The 14,942-nt window shown below is 21.1% G+C and overlaps 7 protein-coding genes across 7 annotated transcripts; 3 read left to right on the forward strand and 4 right to left on the reverse strand.

The window, feature by feature from the left end:
- Positions 1-408: 408 nt before the first annotated feature.
- Positions 409-1,233, reverse strand: DDB_G0273613 (hypothetical protein; the record flags this gene model as incomplete). Its single annotated transcript, XM_639331.1, has 2 exons — positions 409-843; positions 1,006-1,233. The coding sequence occupies 2 exons, from the start codon at positions 1,231-1,233 to the stop codon at positions 409-411; spliced, it is 663 nt and encodes a 220-aa protein (XP_644423.1).
- Positions 1,234-3,329: 2,096 nt separating this feature from the next.
- fpaB-2 (cytosolic glycoprotein FP21) lies at positions 3,330-3,972 on the forward strand (the record flags this gene model as incomplete). The annotated part of the gene is made up of 2 exons (XM_639332.1): positions 3,330-3,426; positions 3,581-3,972. The coding sequence occupies 2 exons, from the start codon at positions 3,330-3,332 to the stop codon at positions 3,970-3,972; spliced, it is 489 nt and encodes a 162-aa protein (XP_644424.1).
- Positions 3,973-4,281: 309 nt separating this feature from the next.
- On the reverse strand, positions 4,282-6,342 carry DDB_G0273617 (hypothetical protein; the record flags this gene model as incomplete). The annotated part of the gene is made up of 3 exons (XM_639333.1): positions 4,282-5,346; positions 5,422-5,813; positions 5,982-6,342. 3 exons carry the CDS (start codon positions 6,340-6,342, stop codon positions 4,282-4,284), a joined length of 1,818 nt encoding a protein of 605 aa, XP_644425.1.
- A 627-nt stretch (positions 6,343-6,969) lies between these two features.
- Positions 6,970-7,485, forward strand: DDB_G0273619 (hypothetical protein; the record flags this gene model as incomplete). The annotated part of the gene is made up of 3 exons (XM_639334.1): positions 6,970-7,148; positions 7,181-7,217; positions 7,432-7,485. 3 exons carry the CDS (start codon positions 6,970-6,972, stop codon positions 7,483-7,485), a joined length of 270 nt encoding a protein of 89 aa, XP_644426.1.
- A 280-nt stretch (positions 7,486-7,765) lies between these two features.
- Positions 7,766-9,213, reverse strand: DDB_G0273621 (hypothetical protein; the record flags this gene model as incomplete). Its single annotated transcript, XM_639335.1, has 2 exons — positions 7,766-8,115; positions 8,199-9,213. The coding sequence occupies 2 exons, from the start codon at positions 9,211-9,213 to the stop codon at positions 7,766-7,768; spliced, it is 1,365 nt and encodes a 454-aa protein (XP_644427.1).
- A 1,287-nt stretch (positions 9,214-10,500) lies between these two features.
- Positions 10,501-12,399, forward strand: hspE-2 (heat shock protein; the record flags this gene model as incomplete). Its single annotated transcript, XM_639336.1, has 1 exon — positions 10,501-12,399. One exon carries the CDS (start codon positions 10,501-10,503, stop codon positions 12,397-12,399), a length of 1,899 nt encoding a protein of 632 aa, XP_644428.1.
- A 1,038-nt stretch (positions 12,400-13,437) lies between these two features.
- On the reverse strand, positions 13,438-14,458 carry DDB_G0273625 (hypothetical protein; the record flags this gene model as incomplete). Its single annotated transcript, XM_639337.1, has 2 exons — positions 13,438-13,455; positions 13,556-14,458. The coding sequence occupies 2 exons, from the start codon at positions 14,456-14,458 to the stop codon at positions 13,438-13,440; spliced, it is 921 nt and encodes a 306-aa protein (XP_644429.1).
- Positions 14,459-14,942: the final 484 nt, after the last annotated feature.

Here is a 14,942-nt window from a genome sequence, read left to right on the forward strand (position 1 = left end):
AATTATTTAGAATAAAATAAATTAAATCTTATTATTAATAAATTAAAAAAAAAAAAAAAAAAAAAAAATTCTTATCGTTATGGAAATATTTAGTGTTTTATTTATTTTATTTTTTAAATCAAAAAAAAAAAAAGAAAAAAAAAAAAAAAAGAAAATTATACAATTAGGTCTTCTATAAAAAATATATACAATTAGGTCTGAAAATGATACAATTGGTTTGAAACCATTGATTGTTAAAATGTGTTGTTTGGTTATTATTATTATTACTATTGTTTTGTTGTTATTGTTATTAATTATATTATTAATTATTAATTAATATTATTATATAAAATCAATAATTTTAATAAAAAGGAACTAGAAAAAAAAAAAAAGGAAGGGAGGGAGAAGGAAAAGGATTAAATTAAAATTTTAATTATCAAAATGATGATGGTGGTGATGATGTTGATTTGTATTAAATTGAGTATGAGATGGTTGTTGTTGTTGTAGTTGTTGTTGCATAATATTTTTAAAATTCATTATATTTCCTCTTTGTTTTAAAATAAAAGCCAATGCAATTAAAAGTATACCAACTGCTATAAAAAATAAAAATTGTAATGATGAAGATTTGAAGGTAGTATCTTTGTTTGATGGATTTGGTAGCTCATTTTTAGGGACACCCAAGGTTCTTGTTAATTTTACAGATGATGCATCTATACCCATTTTTGAAAGTGCTTTTTGTAATGATCTTTTATTTGTTGTAATTGAATTCTCTCTTTTTAATTTGATTTTATTCTCTTTATGTTCACTCTCTTCTGATGCTGCACAATTTATTGTATTTTCATCAACTCCTAAAACATCCATTAACTTTTAAATATTATTAAAAAAAAAAAAAATAATAATAATAATAAAAAATATTAAAATTGTTAAAAAATCTTTATTACTCTTTTTTTTTTTTTCTTTTTTTTTTTTCTTTTTTTTTTTTTTTTTTTTTTTTTTTTTTTTTTTAAATAAAAATTTATAATTTACTTTTTCTTTTGATAAATTAATTCCTAATGTATCTTGAGCTTTTTTAGTTAATTTTCTATTTATTGGGATTCTATCTTTTGCTGGTGAAATTACGGTGTTTTTCTCTTCGTTAATCATCCTCATTTCATCTTCGTCTATACCCAATGTTTTCTTAATTTTATCTTCTGATGGATTAAAATCACCTAATACATCCATTACTTTCTTGATACTCTCTGGTCTTGGTGACATTTTAGGTTTTTTTTTTTTTTTTAATAAAGTTTTTTTTATATAAAAAAAAAAATAATATATAATTAATAGCTATAAAAATAAAAAAGAAAAATTTTAAAAAAAAAAAAAATGAGAAGATAAATTTTTTTTTTTTGAATTTTTTTTTTTTTTTTTTTTTCTAATAGGATATTTTATAAAAATTTTAAAAAAATGGGTTAAAAATAGCCACTCGTGCGATTGTTATCCATTCCAAAATTAAAAAAAAAAAAAAAAATTAAAAAAAATTTTAATTCAAAAAAAACCTTTTTCGTTCGAACCCAAAATGGAAACACCAAAAATAAATAAAAAAAATAAAAAAAAATAAAAAAAATACTAATTTTCTATTTTTATCCTTACATTATCTTCTGAATGAACAATATTGTTATAAAAATAATTATTAAATAATAAAATTAAGAGTTATAAATTTGAATGAGTTTACCCAAAATAATAACCAAAATGAAAAAAAAAAAATTATTTAATAATAAAAAAAAAACAAAAATAAAAATTAAAAAAATAAATTTAAAAAAAAATATAAAAAAAATAAAAAAAAAATAAAATTAAAAAAAAATAATAAAAATTAAAAAAAAATATTAAAAAAAAAAAAAATAAAAAATAATAAAAAAAAAAAAAAAAACAATAAAAAAAAATAATAATAAAAAATTGTGTGAAAACTGAGCATCACACACATTCCACACTTTCGTCCATTTTAGTATTTTTTTAAAAAAAAAAAAAAAAAATATATTTAGTAAAAATAATAATATATTGGATATGATTGGGGGGTGTCTTTTTATATTTTTTACTTTTTTTTTTTGTTTTTTGTTTTATTTTTTATTTTATTTTTTTATATCTTTGTTTTATTTGTCCATTTTTATTTTTTTTTTATTTTTTTTTTATTTTTTTTTTTTGATGATTATTTTATTTGTCCACTTTTTTTTTTTTTTTTTTTGAAATAAATAAAATGACCCTTCGTTTGGAAAAATAAAATTATTAGATCTAAATACAAATAATGATGGTTTTAGAATTCTTTAAAATAAAATACTATTTTAAATACTAATCTTTTATTTTTTAATTATTTTTGATGATCATTTAATTAAATAAAAAAAAAAAACATCATTTTTTGAGATTTTGGTAATAACTAATTGCTATTAATGATATGGCTTGAATTATGAACTGCCATAATAAAATTAATTCTGAGATTTAAGATTATTCTTAAAATTGTAGAAATGTTATTGAATGAAAATTATTGAGGTCATAACATATTTATAATTAAAAAATGATTAGAAAAAAAAAATAAAAAAATAATGTGAAAATTGAGATCACATTCCAAACATTTCCCCATTTAGCAATTTTTTATAATATTACAAATAATTAGGGTTTCTTTTTTTATTTTTTTACTTTTTCTTTTTTTTTTTTTGTAATTTCTTTTTTGCATTTTTATTATTTTGATGTGGTCAATTTATAATTTTTTTTTAAAATTTTTTATTTTGTTTTATTTTATTTTATTATATTTTTTATTTTTTTATTTTTTTTTCTAATTTAGGAACAAATAAAATTTTAAGATATTTGTGAAGATAAATATTTACTTTATTTTTTTTTTTGGTTTTTTTCCTTTTTTTTACATTTCTATTTTTTTTTCTATTTTCAAATTTTTTTATTTTTAAATCTTTATCTGTTGATTTAATTATTTTTTATACTTTTTTTTTTTTTTTTTTATCTCATTTAGTTATTTTTTTTTTTTAATTGTTTTTTTTTAAAACAAAGAAATAAAATGTCATTGGATTTTTAATTACTAATGTTAAAAAGAAAATTAAAAGAAAATAAACTAGAGGAAATGAAGAAAAAATTTCGTTGAAATTTTTTTAAAGATATTTTATGACGATGATGCCTAACTTTTTTTTTTTTTTTTTTTTCTATTTTTTTTCTATTTTTTAATTTTTTTTTTTTTTTTTTAAAAATAAATTAATTTTTTTTTAAAAAAAAGTTTTTTTTTTATTTTTTAAAAATAATTTCAATTTGAAAAAAATCTTTCATATAAATTCCAGTGTCCCAATAAAGCAATACACACTTTTTAAAATATAATGTCATTAGTAAAATTAGAATCATCAGATGAAAAAGTCTTTGAGATTGAAAAAGAAATCGCTTGTATGTCTGTTACAATCAAGAATATGATTGAAGGTATGTAATTAAACAAAAAAAATAAATAAATAAAATAAAAATAAAAAAATAAAAATAAAAATAAAAATAAAAAATCAAATAAACACACACACACAAAAATAAAAAATAATTCGGAAAAATATTAATATTCTTTTTTTTTATTTATTTATTTTAGATATCGGTGAATCAGACGCCCCAATTCCATTACCAAATGTTACTTCCACTATTTTAGAAAAAGTTCTTGACTATTGCAGACACCACCACCAACATCCATCACCACAAGGTGACGATAAAAAGGATGAAAAGAGATTAGATGATATCCCACCATATGATAGAGATTTCTGTAAAGTCGATCAACCAACCTTATTCGAATTAATCTTGGCTGCCAACTATTTGGATATTAAACCATTATTAGATGTTACCTGTAAAACAGTTGCCAACATGATTAGAGGCAAAACCCCAGAAGAAATTAGAAAGATTTTCAATATTAAAAATGATTTTACCCCAGAAGAAGAAGAACAAATTAGAAAAGAAAATGAATGGTGTGAAGATAAAGGTGGAAACTAAATTAATCTTTAGTATTTAACTTTTTTTTTAAAAAAAAAAAAAAAAAAAAAAAAAAAAAAAAAAAAAAAAAAAAAAAAAAAAAAAATTAATAATAATAATAAAAAAAAAAAAAAGCAATGTAAAATTGTTTTAGATGTATACTTTTCCTAATAATAAAAATAGTTTATGATAATAATATTTTTACAATTTTTTTTTTTTTTTTTTTTTTTTTTTAATATGTATAATTTTACTTAATAATATATAAAATAAATGAATATATAAACATATATATTATTTTACTTTTAATTTTATTTACAAAAGTTTTTAATTTTATTTATATTGTTGATATTGTTGTTGGTGCATAAATCTTTGTTGGTTTTGAAAATTTTGTTGTTGATTTTGGAAGTTTTGTTGTTGTTGTTGATTTTGGTTTTGAAAGTTTTGTTGTTGGTTTTGGAAGTTTTGTTGTTGGTTTTGAAAGTTTTGCATTTGATTCTGAAAGTTTTGTTGCTGTTGTTGGTTTTGAAAGTTTAGTTGTTGTTGGTTTTGAAAGTTTGGTTGTTGTTGTTGGTTTTGAAAGTTTGGCTGATTTTGGTGATAGTTTTGTTGTTGGTTCTGAAAGTTTTGTTGTCGTAATTGATTTTGAAAGTTTTGTTGTTGATTATTAAAGTTTAATAATTGATTTTGAAAATTTTGTTGATTTTGAATATTTTGTTGTTGTTGATAGCTTGGAAGATATAATTGTTGATTGTTATTGTTGTTATTGTTGTTGCTGTGTTGTGGATGCTGATGTTGCTGATATTGATTTTGTTGTTGATGTTGTTGCTGTTGTTGTTGTTGTTGTTGTTGTTGTTGTTGTTGTTGTTGTTGTTGTTGTTGTTGTTGTTGTTGTTGTTGTTGTTGTTGTTGTTGTTGATATTGATTTTGATTTTGTTGTTGTGGATGTTGTTGTTGTTGTTGCTGTTGTTGTTGTTCAATTTTCTTAGATAAATTTGAATTTAATTTAGGAGTATTATTACCACTAGTTGATAATGATTGTTTCTCATTTAGAAATGATTTAAACTCATCGATATACTGTGATAATTGAATACTTTCAACTTCATTACTTAAAATGATTTCGTTATCATCCTCTGGAATTTGTTGTTGATGATGTTGTTGAGTATTTTTAATTTTGTTTTTTTGTGGTGTCCATTTGTATTTAAATGAGAAATCACCTATATTACCACCTTCATTATTATTGGAATTGGTTCTATGAATTGGTTCTAAACCATTCTCCATTCTTTTATTATCGATCCATGCTATTAATGGTTTAACATATGATATAATAGCTGCAAATTGGTGTGATTGTCTACTATGAAATAATGGTAAATCATCAATTAAATGCCATTTAATTCTCTATATTTAAATAAATATACATATATTAATATTTTATTTATTAATATTATTATATTTAATTATTTAATACATTACACTAATTTCATATCTTGTATGAGTTTCAAAATCAGTTAATTCATCAACACCAACACAAATGAAAAATTTTTTAATTACACCATGACTTTCTTTTTGAATGAATGCATCTTTTTTTATATAAGATGAAATGTCGAAACCAATCTCTTCAAATACTTCTCTTGATGCACTTTGAGTTTCAGTTTCACCCTCTTTACCTTTACCTTTTGGAAAACCCCATCCCCACCATTGTTCTTTAACCAATACAACTTTACTCATATCTTTATTTAATATAATTGCACCATATTTCGGTATTAATCTTTTGAATACTTCAAATTTTTTAACCATACCACTATAAGTTGATGTATTTAATAATGCTGTATGAAATGGTAATAATCTTTCATTATTTTGTAATACTTTTATTTAATTTATTTTGGTTAGTAAAATTTTTTTTTTTTTTTTTTTTTTTTTTTTTTTTTTTTTTTTTTTCAATTGATTGGAATTATAAAATAAAAATATATTACACAGTAATAAAAAAAAAAAATAAAAAAAAATTAAAATGAAAATGAAAATGAAGAACTTACTCATTTCCGCAAAATTTTGTAAATCAGGTTTTGGTAACCTAGTATTTTGAATCAAATGTATATCGATGTAATACCAATACGCTTCCTCTATTGACATAAACAAATCTTCAAAAGAAGAATAATTTGACTCATTTATAAATGTATCGGCTAATGAATTTAATATATCTAATAATTCTTGTGATAAAACATTTGTATTGGTATTACTATTATTAGTACTATTATTATTATTGTTGTTGTTACTATTATTATTATTACTATTATTATTGTTATTATTATTATTATTATTATTATTATTATTATTATTATTATTATTATTATTATTATTATTATTATCTGTTGAATTATTACTGTGATCAGTCATTTAAACATATATATCTCTATCCCTCTATCTCTCTCTCTATCTTTATCTCTCTCCGTCCAAATAAATAAAAAAAAATTAAAAAAAAAAAAATTAAAATGAAAAAATAAAAAAATAAAAAATAAAAAAAGAAAAAAAAAAAATAATAATAAAATTGATAAGGAATTAATTCGAGTTCTCTTTTTGGTGATTACATTAACAAACACCAAAGAAAAAAATAAAATAAATTTTTAAAAAAAAAAAAATAAATAAAAATAAAAAAAATCCAAATAAAAAAAAAGGAAACTTTTTTAAACCAAAGCAAATAGAAAAATCCAAATAAAAAAGGAAATGAAGGGGAAAAAATAAATAAATAAATAAGATAATATAAACAATGTGACAAAAAAAATATTTTGTTTTAATTGTTTTTTTTTTTTTTTTTTTTTTTTTTTTTTTTGAAATTTTTGCCTGTGTTTTTATTTTTTACTTTTTTTTTTTTTTTTTAAAAAGTTTTGTTGCCATAAAAAAAAAAAAAAAAATTCATTTTGCATTTTAGTTTACTTCCAAAATAAACCGTTGCTTGTAAGTATTTATATTTATAATTATTTCGTTCAAAAAAAAAAAAAAAAAAAAAAGATTGGTTATAAAATGATGACCCAAATATCTACATTAGCTGAAACTTATGATAGACGATTCTTAAAAATTACAACTGATTCAATCAATCAATCATTTAAAATATCAAACGAAATACAAAAAAAAAAAAAAAAAAAAAAAATCACAAAAACTAACTTTTTTTATTTTTTTTTTATTTTTTTTTATTTTTTTTTTGTGTAGCATTTTATTTAATTTACAATGTAAATAGGATTTATTTATATCTTAACTATGTAAGTTTAGCTATTGTTTGTTTTATTTTTTATAATTATTTTTTTTTTTTTTTTTTTGAAATGATGATCCAAATTATCTACATTAGCTGAAACTTATGATAGATGACTTTTACAATTTTAACCTGACTAAAAAAAAAAAAAAAAACTTGTTTTTGTTACGAGAATAAATAAAAAAAATAAAAAAAAAGACTAACTTTTTTTTTTTTATATTATTATTATTAAATTGTAGGTAAAGAATATAATATCCAGAGATAATATTTACAGATCATGGATGGCAGCCTAACCTATCCACATTTCAAAATTTTCTCGAAACAAGACCATATAGCTCACTAAATTATTGGAACCACTCGTTTCAAATTTTTGTCGGAATTCTTAGTCTTAAAAAGAGAAATACAAAAATTTTTTTTTTTTCCCTTAAATTAGGATACTTATTTTCCTTAAAAATACTCTAAGAAGTTAAAGAAAATATGAATAAAAAATAATTAAATTAAACTATGTTTAAAAAAAAAAAAAAATTTCCATGTTTTTTAATAATTTTATTCTTTTTTTATATCTTTTTTATTTTATCTAACATCATCTTCGTCATTATTGATAATATTTGAAGAAAAAGATAATTTTGATTTATTATTATTATTATTATTATTATTATTATTATTATTTCCAGTGTCATTATTGTTTTTGCAAAGTGAAGAAATTTCCATTAAATTATTTAATTCATTAATCTTATCTTCCAATGAATGCATGCACTCTTTTATATCAAACTCTAAAGATCCATCGCTTGAAATGATATCAGAACCCTTTGTTTGTAACCATTTATTGATATCTATAAATTTGAATGCTTCATTAAAAGTATCATCGTGTGCTTTTAATTCTTTAATCTTTTTAATCATGTTCTTTTTATTTTCTCTTATTTCTATATATGATAGTATAAAAAAAAAAAAAAAAAAAGTTAATCAATCGATAATGCTGTTAAACTTTAATTAAAGTTTTATTTACCTCTTTTCATTTTATTTCTTTCTTTTTCTTCTTGATTTACTTCGTCATCTCCTTCTTCTTCTTCCTCTTCATTTTCACTACCATCATTGTCATTATCACTATTATTGGCACTTCCTAAATTTAAATTATCAATAGGAGAGTCACTACCATTATTTACTTTTTTATTTACATTTTTTTTAGTTTTCTTGGTTTTCTTTTGATCATTATTGGTTTCTTTATTATTAATATTACTATTATTATCATTATTATCATTATTATCATTATTATCATTATTATTATTATTATTATTATTATTATTATTATTATTATTATTATTATTATTATTATTATTATTATTATTATTATTATTATTATTATTATTATTATTATTATTATTATTATTATCATCATTATCATTATTATTATCATTTTTATTATTGTTTTCATCAGTGTTATTATCTTGATTTGAATTACTATTTTCATTATTATTATTGTCTGTATGATCTAAAATTGGGGAAGTAGTATTTATATCTTTTAAATATAAATCATTATCTATCTCTCTTATATAAACGTAATCTTCATCAATTTCATCAACATTTACATTTGCTAAAATTAAATCGAATATATCAATTGATTTATTTTTAGTGATATCATTATTACTGTTTATATCATTATTGTTATCGTCTGTTATTGTTGTCGCTGTTGTTGTTGATGTTGTTGTGGTGGTTGTTGTTTGTGATAAATGTTCATATTGATTGACAACAGTATGATCTTTTTCAACATGTTGATCATATTGATTATATTCATTTTGATCATATTGATTATGTTTTTCTGATTTCTTCTCTTGTTGTTGTTGTTGTTGTTGTTGTTGTTTTTGTTGTTCTTGTTCTTGTTCTTGTTTCTGTAAAAGATGTTGTTTAAATCTATCTGTTATAAAATCTTGATAAAGTTTATTGTCTTCAAACTTTTCTAATCCAACCAAATCTTGTTTCAAATGGTTCAATGTTATTCTAAATGATATATCATCTTGTTCCATTGTATTTTTTTATTTTATTTTTATTTTTTTGTAAATATATAAATGAAAAAAAAAAAAAAAAATAATTAAATAAAAAAAAAATTAAAAAAAAAAAAAAAAAAAATGATATTGGAAGGAATTTTTTTTTTTATTTTTTTTTATTTTTTTATTTTTTTTTATATTTTTTTTTTTATTAAACAAAAATAATTTTAATAAAGTAAAAAAGGTGATAGCCTTAGAATTTAATAGAATCACCGAGAGGTAGTGATAAATTAGGATATATTTTTTATTTTGTATTCTTTTATTTTATTATTTTTTTTTTTTTTTCTCTAAATATTTAATTAAGATAATTATTTATTATAATTAATTTTATTTGTTAATAACTCATTTAAAAAAGATAATTTTATTTAGTTATCCTATAAATATATTTTTGGAATGATAAAAATTTAATTTTTTTTTTTTTTTTTATTTATTTAAAAAAGTAAATCATAAATTTTAAAAAAAAAAAAAGTGATCAGTTAATTTTTTATTTTTTTTTTCTTTTTATTTATTTTATTAAATAATTTTCTACACATTTGAAATTCGTTCGGTTTTTTTTTTTTTTTATTAAAAAAAAGAAAAACCGTAATAATGGTACTTCAAAACAACACTTTCGTTTTTTTTTTTTTTTTCGGATATTTAGTTTTTGAGAAAAAAAAAAAAAAATTGAAAATAAAAAATAAAAATTAAAAAAAATAAAATTTAAAAAAAAACGATTTTATAAATAGATTTGGGGGAATAGTGAGGGAAAATTTGATGATATTTAATTTGAAAGTTCGTTTTCGTCTTTATTGAATTTTATTTAATTTTTTTCAATTTTTTAAAAAAAAATATGCTGAGAGTCTTGGAGTTTTTAAGTAATTTTTTTTTATTTTTTCATTTTGTGTAATCATCGAAAGTATTTTACAGAGTATGTTATCTCTATATTTTTTTAAAAAAAAAAATAAATAAAAAAAAAAAAAAAAAATTTAGTTTTGATTTTGGATATAAATAAGAAACAAAAAAAAAAAAAAAAATATTATCAATTCAAAAAAATAATAAAAAACACTTATTAAATAAATAATATAATAATTAAACACAATTGTTTATTAAAAAAAAAAATAATAATAAATAAAAAATAATAATTTTTAAAATATATCACAAAGTTATAAAATAATTTTTTTTTTTTTATATAATAAAAAAATCAATTAAATCAAATTAAAAATCATATAATATCTTTTTTCTCAAAATATTAATTCTTTTTTTTATACAAATTTAAAGTAATATAAAATGTCTTCCTCTATTGGTATTGATTTAGGTACAACTTACTCATGTGTTGGTGTCTGGCAAAATGATCGTGTTGAAATCATTGCTAATGATCAAGGTAACAGAACCACCCCATCATACGTTGCTTTCAACGAAACTGAACGTTTAATTGGTGATGCTGCTAAGAATCAAGTTGCCATGAATCCAACCAACACCATCTTTGATGCCAAACGTTTAATTGGTCGTAAATTCTCTGATCCAGTTATCCAATCCGATATGAAACATTGGCCATTCAAAGTTATCGCCAAAGAAGGTGACAAACCACATCTCCAAGTTGAATTCAAAGGTGAAGTTAAAACTTTCTCACCAGAAGAAGTCTCTTCAATGGTTCTCTTAAAGATGAAAGAAACCGCTGAAGCTTACCTCGGTAAAACCATCAACAACGCCGTTATCACCGTTCCAGCTTATTTCAACGATAGCCAACGTCAAGCCACCAAAGATGCAGGTGCCATCGCTAAATTAAACGTCCAACGTATTATCAATGAACCAACTGCCGCCGCTATTGCCTATGGTCTCGAAAAGAAATCACAAGGTGAACGTAACATCTTAATTTTCGATTTAGGTGGTGGTACATTCGATGTTTCTCTCCTCACCATTGAAGATGGTGTCTTTGAAGTCAAAGCTACCGCTGGTGATACCCATTTAGGTGGTGAAGATTTTGATAACCGTCTCGTCAACCACTTTGTCGATGAATTCAAACGTAAACACAAGAAAGACTTAATGACCAACCAACGTGCCCTCCGTCGTTTAAGAACTGCTTGTGAACGTGCCAAGAGAACTTTATCTTCATCTGCTCAAGCTTCAATTGAAATTGATTCCCTCTTTGAAGGTATTGATTTCTACACCTCAATCACCAGAGCTCGTTTCGAAGAATTATGCGCTGATCTCTTCCGTGGTTGTTTAGACCCAGTCGACAAAGTCTTAAAAGACTCCAAATTAGACAAGAAGACCATTCACGAAATCGTCTTAGTCGGTGGTTCAACTCGTATTCCAAAGGTTCAACAATTATTACAAGATCATTTCAACGGTAAAGAACTCAACAAATCCATCAATCCAGATGAAGCCGTTGCCTATGGTGCTGCCGTCCAAGCTGCCATTCTCTCCAACGAAGGTGGTGCTAAAGTTGCCGATATCTTATTATTAGATGTTGCTCCATTATCAATGGGTCTCGAAACCGCCGGTGGTGTCATGACTACCCTCATCCCAAGAAATACTACCATTCCATGCAAAAAGAACCAAACTTTCTCCACCTACTCTGATAACCAAACTGGTGTCTTAGTTCAAGTCTACGAAGGTGAACGTGCTATGACTCGTGATAACAACTTATTAGGTAAATTCGAATTAACCAACATCCCACCAGCTCCACGTGGTGTCCCACAAATTGAAGTTACTTTCGATATCGATGCCAACGGTATCTTAAATGTCTCTGCTGAAGATAAGAGCACTGGTAACAAACACAAAATCACCATCACCAACGATAAAGGTAGACTCACTGCTGAACAAATCGAAAAGATGGTCAAAGATGCTGAAATGTTCAAAGCTCAAGATGAAGCCCAACGTGAAGTTGTTGAATCAAAGAACAAATTAGAAAACTACGCTTACACCGTTCGTAGCACCATTAAAGACGATAAGATCGCCGCCAAATTATCAAAAGAAGATCGTAAGACCGTCGAAGAGAAATCCGATGAAGCCATCAACTGGTTACATGCCAACGACTCTGCCACTAAAGAAGAATACGAAAAAGCCATGAAAGATTTAGAAGCTGTTTGTTCACCAATCATCTCTAAAGTTTACGGTCAACAAGGTGGTGAAAACCCAGGTAACTTCTCTGGTGCCAAAACCACTGAAGAAGATTTAGATTAAATTATTTAAATTCTTGTTCTATAATAAAAAAATATAATATAAAAAAAATTAAAAGCGTTCCCTAAAAAAAAAGATTGTGTTTTAAATTATTTTCTTTGTTTTTTTTTTTATTCATAAAAACATATTTTTTATTTTCTAATTCATCATTTTTTTAAAACAAGAATATTCTTTTATTTGAAACTTTGCAAACTTAAACTATAAATTATAACAACTTTTAATAACTTTACAAAAAAAAAAAAAAAAAGTCCTAACAATACTAATAAGAATAGCGTATTATTGTTAAAAAAGAAAATAAAATATTTTAAATTATTTGGAGTAACTTATAAAAATTTATTATTTAAAATTGGATATTTTGTTTGCATGTAATTTTTAAATTATTACTTTTATTGAGGGAATTTTGGTGGGTGTGAAGTTCCTAGAAATTAGTAAATAAAAATAATAATAATAATAATAATAATAATAATAATAATAATAATAATAATAATAATATTAATAATTTGGGTTTAAGAAAAGAAATTTTAAAATAATTGTAAATATAATTACCACCACCTGGACAGTTATTATTTGATCCTTTATGATGCCACCAAAAATGAAAACGAAATCCCATCTTTTTTATGTAATTATACTTTAATTATTATTGAGTGATAATTTTTTTTTTTATGAGTGTATTATTAAAAAATTAAAAAAATTAAAAAATTAATTAATTATTAAAAAAAAAAAAAAAATCATTGATCAAAAAAAAATATGAAATTATCCAAAAATATCTTGATTTTTATGATTAACATTAAAAAAAAAATAAAAAATCTTAAAAAGAATAAAAAAGAATAAAAATGAGAAAAAATTATTAAAAATAATAAAAATAAATAAATCAATAGATAAATGACTAAAATATATTAATAAAAATATAAATAAATAAATAAATAAATAAATAAATAAATAAATAAATAAATAAATAAATAAATAAATAAATAAATAAATAAATAAATAAATAATTAAATAATTTTTTTTTTTTTTTTTTTTTTTTTTTTTTTAAAATTTTTAATTCTTTATTTTCCACTAATGATTTAAAATGATGTGAAAGGAAATAAGAAACAATTCCATAAGTTATGCTGACATTTAAAGATTTTTTATTACCCATCATTGGTAATTCACAAACTAAATCACATAATTCAATTGCTTCATCAGACATACCAGCAATTTCATTACCCATAATAATTGCTATTGGATGATATTCTTCCTCATTATTATTATTAGTATTATTGTTATTTTCTAATGATGATGATATTAATGCTAAATTTTTAATTTTATCAATTGAATTTAATAATGAAACTGAATTTGGAGTTTGTTCAATACCAATAATTTTTACATTTAATTCTTTTAATTTCTTTATTACACCAATTGAATCATTTGAGACTGACCAATTAACCATATCCTCTGAACCTAAAGATAATTTTGAAATTTGATCATTTGGTGGATGACCTGTGAGACCACATAGATAGATATGATTGAAACCTGCACCATCAGATGTTCTAAATACACTACCAACATTATGTAAACTTCTACAATCCTCTAATAAAACACTTAAACCAAATGGTTTATTCTTTATTGGATCAAATGATTTAATGGTTTTAATTTCTTGATGCAATGTATTTGAATAAAGTTCTCTTCTCTTTTTTAATATTTTCTTATATTTTGATGCATGTTTTTTAAAAATCATTACATTTGAACATTTTGGACAATATCCTTCTTTACCTCTAAGTTTATTTGGTATTTTAAATATTAATCCACATTTTTCACTTGTACATTCCATATCTTGATTTTCATCAACTTCTTCTTCTTCATCTTTTATTTTTTCTATTTTTTTTTGAAAATTGTTATTAAATTCATTATTAATTTCAATATTATTATTATTATGATTTTTTAAAATATTATCATCATCATTTATTATCTTATCTTTAATTGGTATAATTGTTGAACAAAAATTATTATACTTTATTGTAATTTTTTTATTTATAAAATAATTGTTTACATTTTTATTGTTTATTAACCTTTTAATCATTTTTTTTTTACAGTTTTCTCGTTTTTCAAAAAAAAAAAAAAAAATAAAATAAAAAATACTGATCATTTTTTTTTTTTATTTTTTTTATTTTTTTATTTTACTTAATTCAAGTTATAAAGTTTTTTGCCAGTTTTAAGTTTACTACAATTCTCAATAAAAAAAAAAAAAAAAAAAAAAACACAATGGTGAGTCACCCTTTTAGTATGAACACAAAGTAAGTTTTTTTTTTTTTGTCTTTTGGTAAATCGAAATATTTTATTTTTTTTAAACACAAATTTCATTGCTCTTTTGTTTTTTTTTTTTTAATTTTCTATTTACAAAATTTTTATCTTGAAAATATGAAATCACACTTTATCTATGTGGGTATCATATAATTAAGAAAAATGCTATTAATAATTTTTTTTTTTTTTTTTCAATATTATTTTGGTTTACCAAAAGACAACATTATTTATTTGTTTATTGTGTGGATAAATTAATTGCTATG

Source organism: Dictyostelium discoideum, assembly GCF_000004695.1.
Source record: "Dictyostelium discoideum AX4 chromosome 2 chromosome, whole genome shotgun sequence".
NCBI lineage: Eukaryota > Evosea > Eumycetozoa > Dictyosteliales > Dictyosteliaceae > Dictyostelium > Dictyostelium discoideum.